Raw genomic sequence first — 17157 nt, forward strand, 5'->3', positions numbered from 1 at the left:
TCCCACTGGACTTCAAGCAACTCTGACTTCAGAGGGTTGACATTTCTCTATTATAAATCCTTGTTTTGAGTGGTTTCGTGTAATATTGTAATATTTTGAAATATGGACTTCTGATATTCAAACCCCAGAAATGAAAACTCTTCCTGAAATCCCAGACTCTCTTCCCAAAACGAAGTGTGTGATAGAGGCTGGCAACGCCAGGCAAATTTGAACCGTCAATACTTAATAAACTTTACCTTTCACTCTGTATACATGTAGTCTGCTCTTTTTCCCCTCTACATCGAACCTCCGAAAATAGCCTGCGAGGCGTTGTGAGCTAGTAGATCTGCTATTTTTGTCTAAAGTTCTCAGAAAATGGACCCTAGGGTTCAAGTGGTTATTATAAAAAAGGAGAAAGAAAGTTTTTACCACAAAAAGATTTGGAGGACCCCCTGTAGTAACTCTGAGGTCCCCCTAGGGGTCCCGGACCCCTTGTTGAAGACTGCTGCCCTACTTCATTTATGTTGATCGGAGTGGCCCCCAAAGCTCTGGTCTACTAGGCCCTCTCCTTTCCCCCCCTTTTTCCTTCCACGTCAAATATTTTAGTCTAAAATAGCAGATGTACAAGCTTGTAGATCTGCTATTTTCACTGAATGTTTGCCCCCAGAATAGGAACGCTAGGGTTCTAAGTGGTGGATGTGGTGTAATCTGTTCTGCAGGACTGGTGAACTGGTGAGCTATTCTTAAAAAGAAAGAAAATGGGGGGGAATAATTCTGAACCCATTTCTCTTGCCAACTAACAAAGGTCTTTCCTGTCCAACTTAGGCTAATGCCTCTGTCAGTGTAAGTACTGTACCCAGACAGCTGAATATACGCACTTCACATAAAAGGCAGAGTGAGAGAAAGCGAGCGAAGCTCTTGTTAAATAATATAGATATATGGAGACTACAGGGCAGGGCAGACAAAGGGGGCTAATTAAACATTTTACGATTGGGGAAAACTAATGGCCACATTCCAGAGCCCTGCTTATTTTTAGTCTGTTAGAACACTTGACTGGCGACATCCCTGCACAGTTAGGTTAGGCCCATCGCCAGGCTGGCTTTTTTATTTTTGTCCAAATAAAATCTTTGCCATGGCCATGCAATATGAGCAGACAAAAATATAACCAGAAACACATAAAGAGCCAACCCTACTTGCAGAGACTCTTGGGTAATGGGTGCAGGTATAACTCTGTACAAATGAGACAGTCTCCGAGTTATGGGGGGTCCTTGGAAATAAAATAATTTGAGAACTACTGGATAGATAACCTTGAGACTGACATTCAGCAATTGGGTCTCTTCTGATCAAAACATTATGATGTTATGTAAAAGAAAGTCTAAAATGTTCCACGGACAAGGCCAAGTCTTGCCACAGAAACATTTTGTACAGACATATTGATGATCCCTGGGTTAGGTACATACTGTTGTTCTCTTCATCTAAATACCTGAGCAGGTGGTTGTACAGTAGGTTGTAGACATCAGTCATATCAAAACTCGACTACTGTAAACTCTCTCCTCACTGGCCTCCCGGCATGTGCACTTAAGCCTTTCCAATCGATCCAAAATGCTACATCATGATTGGTCTTCAATCAGCCAAAATTCTCACATGTCTCTCCCCCTTCTCCATCCCATCCACTGGCTCCCGGTTTGCTGCCCGCACAAAAACACTGATGTTGACCTTCAAAGCAGCAAAAGGTATGGCACCTCCTTACCTCCAAAGCCTGATCAACCCCTACAACCCCACCCGTTCACTCAGATCAGCTAACACAGGGATGCTGACAGAACCCTCACTAAAAACCCCAAGACAAGAATGGCAGACTCACTCGCTAGCTTTCGCAGTGGTCTGAAGACTCACCTCTTCAGACTCCACCTAACCTAACCTAAGCCCATAGCAATTACCGTAACACTTGCCTACCCTCAATGACCATACATGTAATTTAGATAGCATTTATTATATATATTTTTTGGGGGAGTTACTATAGATTACTATTTCTATGCATTCAATATATTTGTGTATGGTCTGGTATTGCAGATAAGCTTAATAGTCCAGTCATTATATGAAAAAACCTCAAACAAATTGCAATAGTAGCAAACTCAACTGATTCTGTATCCTCATCCTACCTTCACTTACTATACACTACAATATAAAGGAAAAAATTACTGAAAAAAAATCTGCTTTAAGTGGGATGTGAGGGGTCAAACTAGGGGTTTTTAATTATTCTGAATCCATTGCAAACATTTGTTTTGCATGGAAAACAAATTGATGACTCATCACTAAACCTTCGTTTTGAGTGGCCATTTCTTGCCCAAGGAATGTTTTTCGTGCAAAACAAATGCTTGCAATGGATTCAGAATAATTAAAAACCCTTAGTTTGACCCCTCACATCCCACTTAAAGCAGATTTTTTTTCAGTCATTTTTTCCTTTATATTGTAGTGTATAGTAAGTGAAGGTAGGTAGGTCGTTTTAAAAACTTTGCCCTGGTGGGATTCCTTGGGACTTATTTTCTCTCACTAAGGACATATTGAGGATACAAAATCAGTTGAGTTTGCTACTATTGCAATTTGTTTGAGGTTTAGCCTCATTTTGGCCTAAAATGACTGGACTATAAAGATATGATTCAAGAGGTCCTTACATAGTGGTATTGAACTGGCACAGGTATGCACTATAATTACAATGTTGGTCCGGGGAAAATGAGTGGGTGGGTTTACGTTTGTCTGTATGTATTTATTTTATTGTTTTTTGAGTTGTGTGTTTATGTTGTTGTACATTTATCTGGTGATTGTTTTTTTTTTTTTTCATGATGCATATGTTTATCCCTTCATAATTGATGCTGGATTCTATGAAAAAAAAAAAAAAGTTTTGATGTATTGATGTATTACAGTACTTTGTATTGATGTTGATGTATTACCTTTGATTATTGTAACTCGCTCTGGATTAAGCGTTGGCATCTGCCAAATGCCTAAATTGTAAAAAGATGATGTGTTGTAAAGATGCCATAAAAAGCCACTGACACACATTCACTTTCAAGAATTTTCTAAAATAGAAAATTTAGCAGATCTTGCTCGTAGGTCGGTTATTTTCACTACTTTTGTGCGACACTCTCGGACGACAAAGTAGGGCATTCATTTACAAAAAGAAAAAAGATATATATGTTGAAAGATGGAGATATGAGGTTTCTGGCCCAACAGCAACCATATGTGTGTGTACTGTAGTGAGCTTGTGGTGGGAGGAGTAAAACATGAGAATGTGACTTGGCTGTTTAGATGGAGCTATGCTGGACATCTGGCCAAACTCATTTGGTCGCTGTTGGTTTCCAACGGGACTTTTTAGATTGCTTGGAGAGCTTAACACCCTCTCCGTGGCCGTGCTGGATTCCAAACTCTGCCACGTTCTTGTTCATCTAATTATTGTCTCTTTTCAACTCAAAGAATAGGCATGCCATGCGTTTTATATGATGTTCTGAAAATGTATATATATATTTTTTAGCTTTTTAGCTTTTCACATTCAAATACAATTTTCACAATTTAATGTTATTTGGTTTGTATGATTTAAGTTAAAATGTCAGACCATTTTTGGACAGCTCTAATGGTGGTTATCTGATTTTGGGAAAATGAAACACTTCAGATAATAAAATACAGTCCTGTTTTATAACTCAGACTTGTCTGGTAGTTTACTCTCCAATAGAAGCCAGGTGCTGTGTATGGTGAGAGATGTGTAACCTATTTCTGTTCTCCTTGTGTGCATCAAGGACAGATGTGCTCCTTGGAGAGCCAAGAGGAGAGCTCTGCCCTCATTGATCACACACACAGTACACAGAATACCATTCTGAACTCAATGTCTAATTCAAATAATTGCAGATCTACAAGCTCATAACAGCACAACGTTTGTGAGCTTGTAGATCGGTTATTTCCGGTGTGCGACACGGCACCCAACTTAGTTTAAATCAGCATACAGGTACAACCGTAATCCCTACCTTCAGTAACCTATAAAATGCCTACTTCGGAACCTAACTCCAACCTTAATATTTTCCTAACTGTAAGCAAAAAATACATATTTCTAATGATTAAAGAACCATTTCTCTTGTGTGAGGACCAGGAAACTTGTCCTTGTGTCCTCGCAATGTCTATTTCTCAAATCCGACTAGACACACACTGTACTGCACTCGAAGGTTAGAAGGTCTGGCCACTGAAATGTGGATTACTGTCACTGGTGCACGAACAATGCTATTGTGCTAGATGTTACGTAACTAAGCACATTTACTGTACTTAAGTACAGTTTTGAGGTACTTTTACTTTACTGGAGTATTTCCAATTTCCAATACTTTTAATTCTACTACACTACATCTCATAGGAAAGTATTGTACTTTTACTCCAATACGATTATATGAAAGTTACTAGTTACTTTGTAGATTTACATTGTCATTACAAAACATACATTAACCACTATATACATTTAGGACATTTGAAAATAGCCGATCTGCAAGCTCACAATACGTTGCGATGCGAAGAGGTCAGTCTGAAGAGGTGAGTCTGAGTAGGCGAGTCTTCAGACCACGGCGGAAGCTAGCGAGTGAGTCTGCCATTCTAGAGTAAACTTTGAATTCCGGACTTTTACTTGTAACAGAGAACTTCTACATTGCAGTATTTAATACTTTTTCCACCACTGACGTTTATGCGAAAAGGTCTAGTGTATGTAGGGGGAGTTCTTGGCCCCATGACCACCTGTCACATTAGATTCCTCACACTAATTAAATAATACAATGTATCAACAACATTGTCTGGGAGCTCTTGTCAGCTCAGGGCCCCTGGGAGCTTAACTTTTCACCCCTCTTTTAGTTTGGGGGGAGGTGTAGCTTCTCCCAATTTGCTTAGCCACTAAGCATGGCGTATGCCAAAGTTAAATCAACAGTAACAGATAATACACTGTGTTTGTTTTTACTTGCAAGGAGTGCCAGCCCAGATGGGGTGGCGTTCACAACTACAGAAAAGATGAAATCATCATTAAAGAGAAGTAAACAACAGGGTTGCAATTAAGCGCTCTCCTGGCATTTTTCAAAGATATTCCAGAACCTCATTATGTTGTCAAATTCCACCCATCTGGTATCTAAAGAGGTAAAAAAAACACGCCATAAAAGTATTAATTGAAGCCTTCTTATGCACACTGCCCTGACTCGCAGATGGAGTTGTAGATTGGAGTGCCAGCTAGGGAAAGATAATCATTCTGATACTAAAGTAAATGATCTCCCATTACCTCAACAATAACACAACTTCAATACCGCCTTGTGTGACTCGCTCTGATGAGCACGCTGCATTAAACCCAGCGGCAAGTTGAAAACTAATTGGTATCTCTGTAGTCACAATGCATGCAGTCTGAAGCCACTGCAAGCCTGGGACTAAAGCCGCATTCCAAGCGAAGTGAATCGCAATACTGGCGGAACTGATGAACGAAGATGGAAATGCCCGATATCTCCTAGTATGACATCACCTGCTTGGTGCAACAGTTAATTGAACTAATCGATTGAATCAATTTTATAAACACATTACAGATAATTGATAATTTAATAGAATTATCAGTTAATAATGAATCCCTATTTGGGGCGTTTCAGTATAGGCAAAAAATAAATAAATAGTTGAAATCAGATCTACAAGCTCACAACACATTGTATTGAGCTTGTAGTTTATCTATTTACACTATTTTTGCTCAACACCACTGTGCTGAAAATAGCAGAAGCTTTCTTAACACATCGGGTGCCCACGTGGTGTCTACACGCCAATCTCTTTGATGTCTCTGGACGCCCAGCCCCAGTGCCCACGACGCGTTTGACGCGTTTTACAATACTGTAGTTACTGTACATTGCTACCGCAATGAAGGCTCTACCACGGTGATCAAACGCCAACAATATGGGAAAAACACTACATTTCCCAAAATGCAGCGCGGTACATGTGACCAGGATGTGCAGTCTCCCTGCAGCCAATCACAAGCTTCTGTTCCTATCCTGCACTGCATTCTATCGTCCTCCCCTCGCAGGCTAGCACGACTCCTATGTATCATGGATACTAGTATTTTCCCAGTAACGGAGTCTCGGCGGAGATACACGTAACATGGCGGATTCTTCTCCTAGTCTAGCTTTTTCAATCACCATGTTCAATGCGCGGTCCTTTCTACCTACCGTGACACAAACGCTGTGGCCCAGGTTTGATAAAAAGATGTCCTAACTGAAAGAAAACTTTATCGTAAAAATAAACAGGACATCCGTGGATTACATTTACTCGTATCATGGATACTATTTTCCCAGTGACGCTGCGGAGGTAACGTAACATGGCGGATTCCTCTCCTGGTCTAGCTTTTTCAATCACCATGTTCAAAACGCGACCCTTTCTACCGCCCGTGATACACACGCTGTGGCCCAAGATTGGTAAAAAGCTGTCCTGACTGAAAGAAAAGATCGTGAAAATAAACTGGACATACTTGGATTACATTTACTCAACGTATTACGGATACTTTTTCCACGAAGCGAAGGTACGTAAATGACGTGTTGCCATGGAGACGATGGGCCCCTGTGAGGGTAAACCCTGAATTAACGTGGGCATCCGATGTGTTAAGGGGGTTCCAGGTGGTTCCCAGCTAAATGATGGCGAGTTGGTAACCAAATGGACCCTTATAGTTCTTTAACTAGTGAAAGTGTACTGTAAAATGGAAACAAATGGACACTTACGGGTCCATTTGTTTCCATTTTACGCTCTCAAGAGTTACATTATCGTTAAACACCTGCATTACTTAATTTTCAAGAAGTCTACACAATTAGAGAATGTAGATGAATTGTGATTTTGCCTGTTATCTGAGGCTATTTATCTCATCAAATGGTGGTTCATGGCTCAAATGCTGAATAAACAATGGACCTGAAATGGACATGAAAATGTTGAAAACCACTACAATAGAACATCATGGATGGTTGCAGGCTGCAACCATCCAGAGATTACACACATTTATCGATAGACCTTTTGCATTTTCCCTCTTACAATTGAATACAATACATCGTTTTGCTTTTGCAAACGATATAGTAGATCATTGCAAATTAAAATCGATCTTTCGATTCAGTTACTATATCGTTACACCCCTAGTTGCAGCCCTACAGTGTGTGACTGACCAGACAGTCCTACAGTGTGTGACTGACCAGGTAGTCCTACAGTGTGTGACTGACCAGACAGTCCTACAGTGTGTGACTGACCAGGTAGTCCTACAGTGTGTGACTGACCAGACAGTCCTACAGTGTGTGACTGACCAGACAGTCCTACAGTGTGTGACTGACCAGACAGTCCTACAGTGTGTGACTGACCAGGCGGTCCTACAGTGTGTGACTGACCAGACAGTCCTACAGTGTGTGACTGACCAGACAGTCCTACAGTGTGTGACTGACCATGCAGTCCTACAGTGTGTGACTGACCAGACAGTCCTACAGTGTGTGACTGACCAGACAGTCCTACAGTGTGTGACTGACCAGACAGTCCTACAGTGTGTGACTGACCAGACAGTCCTACAGTGTGTGACTGACCATGCAGTCCTACAGTGTGTGACTGACCAGACAGTCCTACAGTGTGTGACTGACCAGACAGTCCTACAGTGTGTGACTGACCAGACGGTCCTACAGTGTGTGACTGACCAGGCAGTCCTACAGTGTGTGACTGACCAGGCAGTCCTACAGTGTGTGACTGACCAGGCTGTCCTACAGTGTGTAAAGGTGACCAGACAGTCCTACAGTGTGTGACTGACCAGACAGTCCTACAGTGGGTGACTGACCAGACAGTCCTACAGTGTGTGACTGACTGACCAGACGGTCCTACAGTGTGTGACTGACCAGACAGTCCTACAGTGTGTGACTGACTGACCAGACGGTCCTACAGTGTGTGACTGACCAGACAGTCCTACAGTGTGTGACTGACCGGCGGTCCTACAGTGTGTGACTGACCATGCAGTCCTACAGTGTGTGACTGACCATGCAGTCCTACAGTGTGTGACTGACCAGGTAGTCCGTTGACCAGTGGTGGCCTCTCTTCGTCGTCGTCCTCCTCGGCAGGAACCATGCTATCCTTGCGGTCCATCTTGCTGACGGAGGTGGTGCGCTTCCTGGGGACCTCGCCGTCAAAGTCCTCGTCGAACAGCACCTGGTCCACCAGGTCCGGCTGCACCAGGTTGGGCTCTGCAGGGGGCTTGGGGGTCCCATAGTAGTTACCTGGAGGAAGGAGCACAACCAGGGCTTCACAATCAGTGGTGGAAAAAGTACTCACATTTCTTACGTAAGTAAAAGTATCAATACTGCAACGTAGAAATACTCTGTTACAAGTAAAAGTGCGGAATTCAAACTGTACTGGTCGTATAATTACAAAAGTATTGGTATGTACTTGAAGTACCAAAAGTAAAAGTACTTGAATGTCCCATTTCACGTTTTCAAATGTGGAAAAAGCTTCAGAATATAGCAGATCTACAAGCTCACAATGCGTTGCATGTGAGCTTGTAGATCGCCTATTTTCAAATGGCCAAAATGTATATAGGGCTGAAGTGGTTAAAGGAGCTATAATCAACTTTAACTACCAAAAGTACAGTTTTCAGGTACAGTGGAACCAATAACGTTTCTGGGAGACGCAGCCCTAGTAGCACATTTTCGTAAAAAAGCAACTGGGCAGTAATGTCTTAACTGTGAAAAACAACCCTAATTAACTCCCTCATAGTAATCACATTTCACTCTTTAGCACAGTTAATTTCAGAAGTCTGCTTGCTTTTTTTATTTTGAGCAGTGGTCACACAGTCTCCATAGCGTGGCTGTATGTGTATGCGTGTATCCGTCCGTGTGTGTCTGTCTGTCTGTCTGTATGTAGACTGAGCCAGGCCTGCAATACCGTTGAGTGACCAGAGAGGTGCTGTTGAGCAGCCTTGAAATGTACTGTACATGCATGCATCCACGCATGCACACGCACGCACACGCACACACACACACACACACACACACACACACACACACACACACACACACACACACACACACACACACACACACACACACACACACACACAGCCTTGAAATTAATGGACACCACCGCTCAGTTCACAATGGTGTGATTTTCTTTTTACTGATTAAGCTCACTCCCTTCCTGGAACCCCCCACATTGCTTTCCGAGGGTAGCTGCTCTCTGCACAGCTGCCATGAATCGAATAACCTTACATTCACTTCACCTGGAATCTGCCAGCAAATTACACTGATCAATGAGTACAGCAGCAATTATCTAATCTCTGAGCTAGCAATGGTTTTTCTAATGGAGAAAAGGCTGCTAGTGGAGATTATAAATATGCAGTGGGGATAATAGCGCTCTGCACAGGCGAGGAAAATAGTGCTAAAAAAGCCTGGTTAAATCATTTACTCATGCGGTACTCATGGGGTGATCTATCCAGGCTGGGTGAGCAGTCTGTGTGACTCAATTTAGGCCTAGAAATGAGTAATTATCCAAACTCCATTAGGATTGAGCTACAGAATAATGTGCACATCATTTTGCCACAGTTATTCTTTATGCTTATAAATGCCACCCTGTCAGATGTGTTTATGCATTTTTTACCTAATTACGTTTTTTGGCAATTCATTTTCTGAGGTCAAATATTTACTGGCTGTCCTAAGCAGTAATCGCCTGATAGAGTCGCTTCATCTTAATTCTTAATAATTAGCTTAATTAAAGAATAGGAAGAGACACCACTGGGATATTGAGGTTTTCAGCAAATGAATTACCCTGTGTGAAGCTGATCTTTAGATTTGGGCCGGGCTATGGATGGGATAACACCATTATGATCCTTTGATATACAATAGCATAGATAGGGGATGAGCAGACAATAGAAAAACACTGTGAGAGAGAGAGACAGGGGCATTAAGCATCAGCTACCAATCTTTTCGGCTTTGATACAAAGGCGATACATCGATGAGGGATGCACAAAGCAGCAAAGAGAAACGAACACTCAGGAGGGATCTAACCAGCCCTTTCAGCAGCTTTTTGACTGAAGTAGAAAAAGTACCGGTACTCACATTTTACTTACAGTAAGTAGAATTATCAATAATGCAATCTAGAAACACTCTGTTACAAGTAAAAGTTCGGAATTCAAAATGTACTTGAGTAAAAGTACAAAAGGCATGAAAATGTACTGAAGTGCAAGCTCATAATGCGTCACATCGCGATGCATTGTGAGCTTGTAGATCAGCTATTTTCAAATGGCTGAAATGTATATAGGGCTGAAGTGGTTAATGTATGTTTTGTAATAATAAAAATCTACAAAGTAGCTAGTAACTAAAGTTGTCAAATAATTGTAGTGGAGTAAAAGTAAAATAATTGCCTCTGAGATGTCGTGGTGTAGAAGTAAAAGTATTGGAAATACTGAAGTTAAAGTACAAATATCTCAAAATTATACTTACTGTAAGTAAACTGAGTAAATGTACTTAGTTACTTTTTGAGGCCCGATACATGGGCACACTTTGCCATGTCTTTGATAGGAGCTCTCTCTCTCTGTCAAAGCCTCATATCCCCAGGCATCCTCCTCACTATAGTACAGCAAAGTGGGTTAATGCAGCCATGCTCATCTCCATCAAACTAGCAGCAGAAACAGGAGGATGAGGATGAGGAGGGGGAATAAAGGTGGGGGGGAGAGAGAGAGAGAGAGAAATGCCCTCCTCTCCTCCCTATCGTTGTCTGGAAACCTTGTGTTGTCTGGAAACCTTGTATGTCCAAATATGTTACTTTTCAGGAAAAATAAATACATGAATAAATAAGCTGTTTTCCAATGAATTCAATGTTATTATTAGTCACGAGCTCTTGTTAATATACCTTTCATTGGTTCAATATTTACAAAACCCTTAAATACCAGATCACTTAGCAGCTCATATACATATACATACTGTAGCACAGTGTTTCTCAAACTTTAAAATGTCAAGGTTTCCCAGTGTACAGATTTTTGTGTATTTGTACACTGTCAGCTAGCCCTGAATGACCATAACAGCTCTGTAACTCTGAGAGTGGAACAAAATGTACCCATAAGGGTTATTACCTTGCTATTGTAAATTGTTCTGGATTAAGAGTGTCTGCTAAATGCCTAAATTGAAAATTGAATGCAAATGAAGCATTTGAGAACCAATAGTACCAGTGGTATGACACTATTATAGCATCATACATATTCTGAAGAAAACCAGACTTCGGTAATTGAGTATTATCATCAAAATAAGAACATTTCGATGTATATCTCAGATTTGCCACGGTGTACAGACATATTGATGACCCCTGGGGCAATCATGTAATACCAAAAACAAACAAACATAAAAAGCTGAAGTGTGGATATTGTGATACAAGGTTTCTGGCCAGACAGTAAGGATACAGGCTGTGTGCCTGCATGGTCACCCAGTGACACTCATCTGCATTTTGTCTAAGACGGCTTCATTAACAGGGGCGGCGCGGCGGCGATAGAAAAGAGAGATTTGGCCTGCCAGCTAATGCCCCCCCCCCCCCCCCCCCTCCTCCCTCAGCCTCCCCCACCCCCCGTCCCGCCCCGCCTGCCTCCCACCGCATGCTGGCATTCATCAGCCAGACGCTGCGTCTGTGATTAATTACTTACAAACACATGTCCCTTGGCCCCCGATAAATGTGTGTCGCTGACACAGGGGTGCGCAGGCGTTATGTGTGAATGTAAACGAAGTCAGCCGACATTCGCGGCGCCATTTACCATTTTGAAGTGGGGTGGGGTGGGGTGGGGTGGTGGGGTGGGGTGGGGTGGGGTGGGGTGGGGGGGTGGGCTGTGAAGCTAACAGGCGGGGGAGCTTGTCCGGTGATATGATAGGCTGTGCTGCCACACAGCTGTTGAGCCAGCAAAAGACTGACTGAAGCTGCCACATCCTTTCAGTGCATCTCAGGCATGTGCACACATAGACATCAGAGGGGGCTTGAGCCCCTGCCCCTTTATCCGTCTGTAAAAAGTGTCCGCTCCAGATACAGACCATGAACGCAGTTTTCACAATTGTGAAAGAAATGCAAATGCCCTCTTGCCATGCCATACCTGAAGGCGGCTTTCAAGAGAATTGCCTTGTCCAAACTCTCCTGAAATTCACTGAAAATAGCCGACCTCCAAGCTCACAACGCGTCGCAGCGCAACGCGCTGTGAGCTTGGAAGTCTGCTATTTTTGATGTTTTCACCAAAAGGCCCTTTTAGAAATGTCAGCCCCTGCCTGGGCTGGGGCCAACAAGTGGGCCGTGAGTATACTGCAAATGGGCCCCCAAATAATTGACCAAACACCAAGATTTTAGTGATTATACAGTATAGCATTAATGTTACAAAATTAAATGTAAGCTGTAAACAGGTGCTCTTTGGAGAGGGTATAAATACTTATAGGACAACAAATCTAGTTCCATTCTGTTATAAATGTATCAACAAAATGTGCAGTGATGAGGTGGGGAACTTAGAAAGGATCCAAGGCAGCAAGATCTGTTCAGTTCAATGTAGAAAAAGGTTTATTTTAATTCATGGCAAGATTTTAAAAAAACTACCAACGCGTTTCGGCCAAGTATGGCCTTCATCAGGGTCCCCTGATGAAAGCCATACTTGGCCGAAACTTTCCTTTTTAACCAACTTTACTTTCTAAAATAAACCTTTTTCTACTTTGAACTGAACAGAGCTGCCTTGGATCCTTTCTAAGCTCCCCACCTCATCATTGCACTTTTTTGATACCTTTATAACAGAATGGAACTAGATTTTTTGACCTTGAAAGATTCGTTTTCATTGTAATACCGATGAATAGGAACGTAACTCATTTACTGCCCCAACCCGGGAAAAAGCCCAGTGGTCAGATTTTATAAAAAACATTGAAAATAGTAGATCTACAAGCTCACAACGCATCACAATGCGACATGTTGTGAGCTTGTAGGAGTGCCATTATATTTTTTGTAATAATAATACAAATCTATTAACTAGTAACTAAAGTTTAAAAATAATTTGTAACTAGAAGCAGTGCTCTTCCGAGCACAGGTCTCCACCAGGCCGTGCGTCCTGGTGGTGCTACTGTATAATAGGCCAATGTAAAAAGGGTGGCATATGTTCTTCACCTTAGATCTTTCATGGCAATCGGACGCTGTATGCATGATTTCAAGCATTGTGTTCCAAAAATGTGTTTTGCTAAAGTCTACCTGCTGGTGGCGCTATAACAGGACAATGTTAAAAAGGTAGCATTTGTTCCTTGACCTAGTGGGAATATGTGTGGCAAATGTCACGGTAATCGCAAGCTGCGTTGATGATTTGAGGCATTTTGTTCAAAAACGGAGCAATCCTGCAAACTTTGGAAGCTAATATTAGCCAATCAGGATGGAATATGAAATATCAGATGGATCGGACTTGATCACATGACTATAGAGATACTGTGTACCGATTTGCATGATTTTTGGATAAAATCTCAAGGAGTAATATCCAAAAATGTGTTTTACATAAGTCGGCCAAAAGGTGGCGCTATAAAAGGCTGATGTGAAAAATGCAGGGCAAAGGTTTATCCTTAGCCTCTAGGGAGTGCGCTTACAAAGTTTGAAAGTGATCGGTGGAGTTATAGGTAAAACCACAAATCGGGCTGTTATAGCACCACCATGAGGCTGATTAAAAAAAATTAAGTGGCATTTCTTCCTCGGCCTAGTGGGAACGTGTGTGCGCGATTTCATGATAATTGCACTTTGCGTTTGTGATTTGAGGCATTTTGTTCAAAACGGCTCAATCCCACAAACTTTGGAAGCCAATCTTAGCCAATCAGGATGGAATATGCAAAATCGGACAGATTCGTGTCGATCACATGACTGTCGAGATATTGCCTACCGATTTGTAGGATTTTTGGACAAAATCTGTAAGAGTAGTGCACAGAAATGTGTTTAGCGAACATCGGCCACTAGTTGGCGCTAGAAAAGGCCCATTTGAAAAATTTAGGGCAGAGGTTCTAGATTGGCATCCAGGGAATGTGTGTGCTCACTTTGGCAGCGACCGGGGCAACGGCGACTGAGATTTGGCGCTCACAAACTGCGAGGACGCACGCACGCACGGACGGACGGACGGACGGACGGACGGACGGACGGAGGGGAAAACATACTCTCCCTCAGCCTTCGGCTGGTGGAGACAATAATCCTTCCAACACCAGTTGTTTGGTGAAGACCCGGGGTGCGCCAGCCACCCTAAGGCACATTCTATCAGGGTGTAAAACTAGTCTCGCCCAGGGACGTTACACATGGCGTCACAATACCTTGCATCCACCCTGGAGGACAAACAAGGTGTACATCATCAAGCTCACAGTACCCTGGGAGGACTCAGTGGATGAGGCTTACGAGCGGAAACACCTACGCTATGCTGAGCTCGCTGCTGAAGCACAACATCGCGGCTGGAACACTGAAGTCCCCCCAGTGGAGGTGGGATGCAGGGGGTTTGTGGCAAGATCTACAACCAGACTGTTTGCAGACCTGGGAATTAGAGGCCAAAGCCAGCGTTCAGCTATCAAAGCTGCATCGGAGGCAGCCGAAAGAAGCAGCCAGTGGCTTTTTATGAGGAGGAAAACCCCTGCTGGGCCCCGAAGTAGCAAACCAGAAGGTATGCGGTCAGCCTAAGCCTGACTCAGGGAAAAGTCCCGTGAGAAGTCAGCCATTCTCATGACTAATCGGGATTGACGCAAGTTCAGGGCTGATCACCCTGAGCTGGCCACCTCTGGCGAGGGTGTATAGTGTAATTCTTCCAAGATGGCGCCGTGGCATGGCGACACGTTGAGAGCTGCTCTTGCCTTGTTGCTGGTTTTTATGTTGTATGTCACTGTTTTTGCACGTAATGCGTCCTGTACGATGACCTACGATCGCCAGACGTTACTGGACTTGAGATTTGTTGCCTCGGACGTTTTCAGACCGGATTTGCCGGGAGAACTGTATAACAACAACAGCAGCACGGTTCCACCATGGCGTGGCCATAGGAGGAAGAGAGGGAAGCGAGGGGGTTCACTAGTGAAGCTACGTGGACGCCCTTCGCGACCACCCATCCCCAGCATACTGTTGGCAAACGTCCAAGCGATCGACAACAAGATGGACGACCTCCGAACCCGGCTACGCGTTGAAAGGGATATAAAGAACTGCTGTGTGCTCTGTTTCACGGAGACGTGGCTGAAGGCTGACGTTCCTGACAGGGCGGTACAGCTAGATGGCTTCTCTGTGTTCCGCACGGACCGTTCGATGGCAAACACGGGGAAGACGAAAGCGGGCGGTGTTCTGTTTTACATCAACGACTCTTGGTGCACTAATGTGGACATAGTCTCACACCACTGCTCGTCGGTGCTGGAGCACTTAACACTACGGTGCAGACCGTTTTACCTACCCAGAGAATTTCCTTGTGTGTTGCTGACGGCTGTATACATCCCACCAGAAGTGAATGCATCCGAAGCTATGGACGAGCTAAGCGATGTCATTTGTAAGCAGGAAAATAAGCACCCGGAAGCCATTTCAATCGTGGCGGGGGACTTTAACCACTGCAACTTGAAATCGGTGTTGCCGCACTTCTACCAGCACGTTAAGTGCCCAACAAGGAAGGTAAGGACGCTGGATCACTGTTATTCCACCATCAAGGATGCCTACAAAGCGGTCCAACGGCCCCACTTTGGGAGATCTGACCACCATGCGGTGCTACTACTACCTGCCTACAAGCAGAGAATGAAGAGCGAACAACCCAGGGTGAGGTCTGTACAGTGCTGGTCCACAGATAATGTATCTAAACTCCAGGGCTGCTTTGAATCGACAGAATGGTCCATCTTCAAAGACTCAGCCACAAGTTTGGATAACTATGCTGACACTGTCACCAGCTATGTTAAATTCTGTGTGGATAATTGCATCCCAGCGCGAACCGTTCGCTCCTATCCCAACGAGAAGCCGTGGATGAACCAGGATACTCGTCTGAAGTTGAGGGAGCGCCGAGCCGCTTTTCAATCTGGGGACGAGGAACGGTACAAAAAATCCAGATACGACCTGAGGAGGGCGATCAGAGACGCTAAGAGACAATATAGGGACAAACTGGAGAACAACTATAGTGGCTGTGACGCACGGCGTATGTGGAGAGGGCTGCAGGCGATTACGGATTACAAACCGAAGCCGGCTGTTATTAACACCTCGGACTCTCTACCGGACGAATTGAATAACTTTTTCGCCCGCTTTGAATCTCACAACACGGACCCAGTTACACCGGTGCGGGGTACACCCGGTGCGGTGGAGCTGCAGGTGACACAACGAGATGTGAGTAAAACTTTTAAAAGCGTTGGGACTCATAAGGCGGCCGGTCCTGATGGGATTGCCTCACGTGTCCTTAAGTTGTGTTTTGACCAGCTTTCGGGAGTCTTTACTGACATTTTCAATATGTCCCTGTCATTGTGTGTGGTACCGTTGTGTTTCAAGGAAACCATAATTGTACCCATAGCAAAGAAAAAACCTGTCACCTGTCTTAATGATTATCGCCCTGTGGCTTTGACCTCTGTTCTTATGAAGTGTCTGGAAAAAATGGTTATATCACATATAACGCACATTATCCCTGCCAATACTGATCCATTACAGTTTGCATACTGTGCTAATAGATCAGTCGATGATGCTATTTCTCTCGCACTACACATTGCCTTGAAACATCTGGAGAATAAGAACTCTTATGTCAGACTACTCTTCATAGATTATAGCTCTGCCTTTAACACGATTGTACCATCTAAGCTTGTGTTGAAACTCAGGGGTCTTGGTCTGGGCAGTAGTATCTGCAACTGGCTGTTTGACTTTTTGACAGGCAGGCCACAATCTGTACGAATAGGGAACAAGCATTCATCTAAGATATTGACCAGGACTGGAGCGCCCCAGGGCTGTTGCCTCAGTCCCTTGTTGTATAGTCTGTTCACCTATGACTGTGTTGCCAGGTGTGGAAATAATTCTATTCTCAAATTTGCAGATGACACCACGGTTATAGGACTAATATCCAACGATGATGAGAGGGCCTATAGGAGGGAAATTGAAGAGCTAACCCTATGGTGCCAGAATAACAATCTCTCTCTAAATGTTAGTAAAACAAAAGAGATCATCGTTGACTTTAGG

The 17157-nt window shown here is 43.6% G+C and overlaps 1 protein-coding gene across 1 annotated transcript in view; it reads right to left on the minus strand.

Moving 5' to 3' along the window:
- The window catches only part of magi3b (membrane associated guanylate kinase, WW and PDZ domain containing 3b), a gene marked incomplete at both ends in the record, with an annotated part of 266704 nt that overhangs the window by 62648 nt on the left and 186899 nt on the right, over positions 1–17157 (minus strand). The window contains one exon of the mRNA XM_080728681.1: positions 8040–8249. Within this exon, the coding sequence (XP_080584807.1) occupies positions 8040–8249 (210 nt within the window). The remainder of the gene's footprint in view (positions 1–8039; positions 8250–17157) is intronic.

The sequence above is a fragment of the Nannobrachium achirus genome (genome assembly GCF_963921795.1).
Source record: "Nannobrachium achirus genome assembly, chromosome: 6".
Lineage (NCBI taxonomy): Eukaryota > Metazoa > Chordata > Actinopteri > Myctophiformes > Myctophidae > Nannobrachium > Nannobrachium achirus.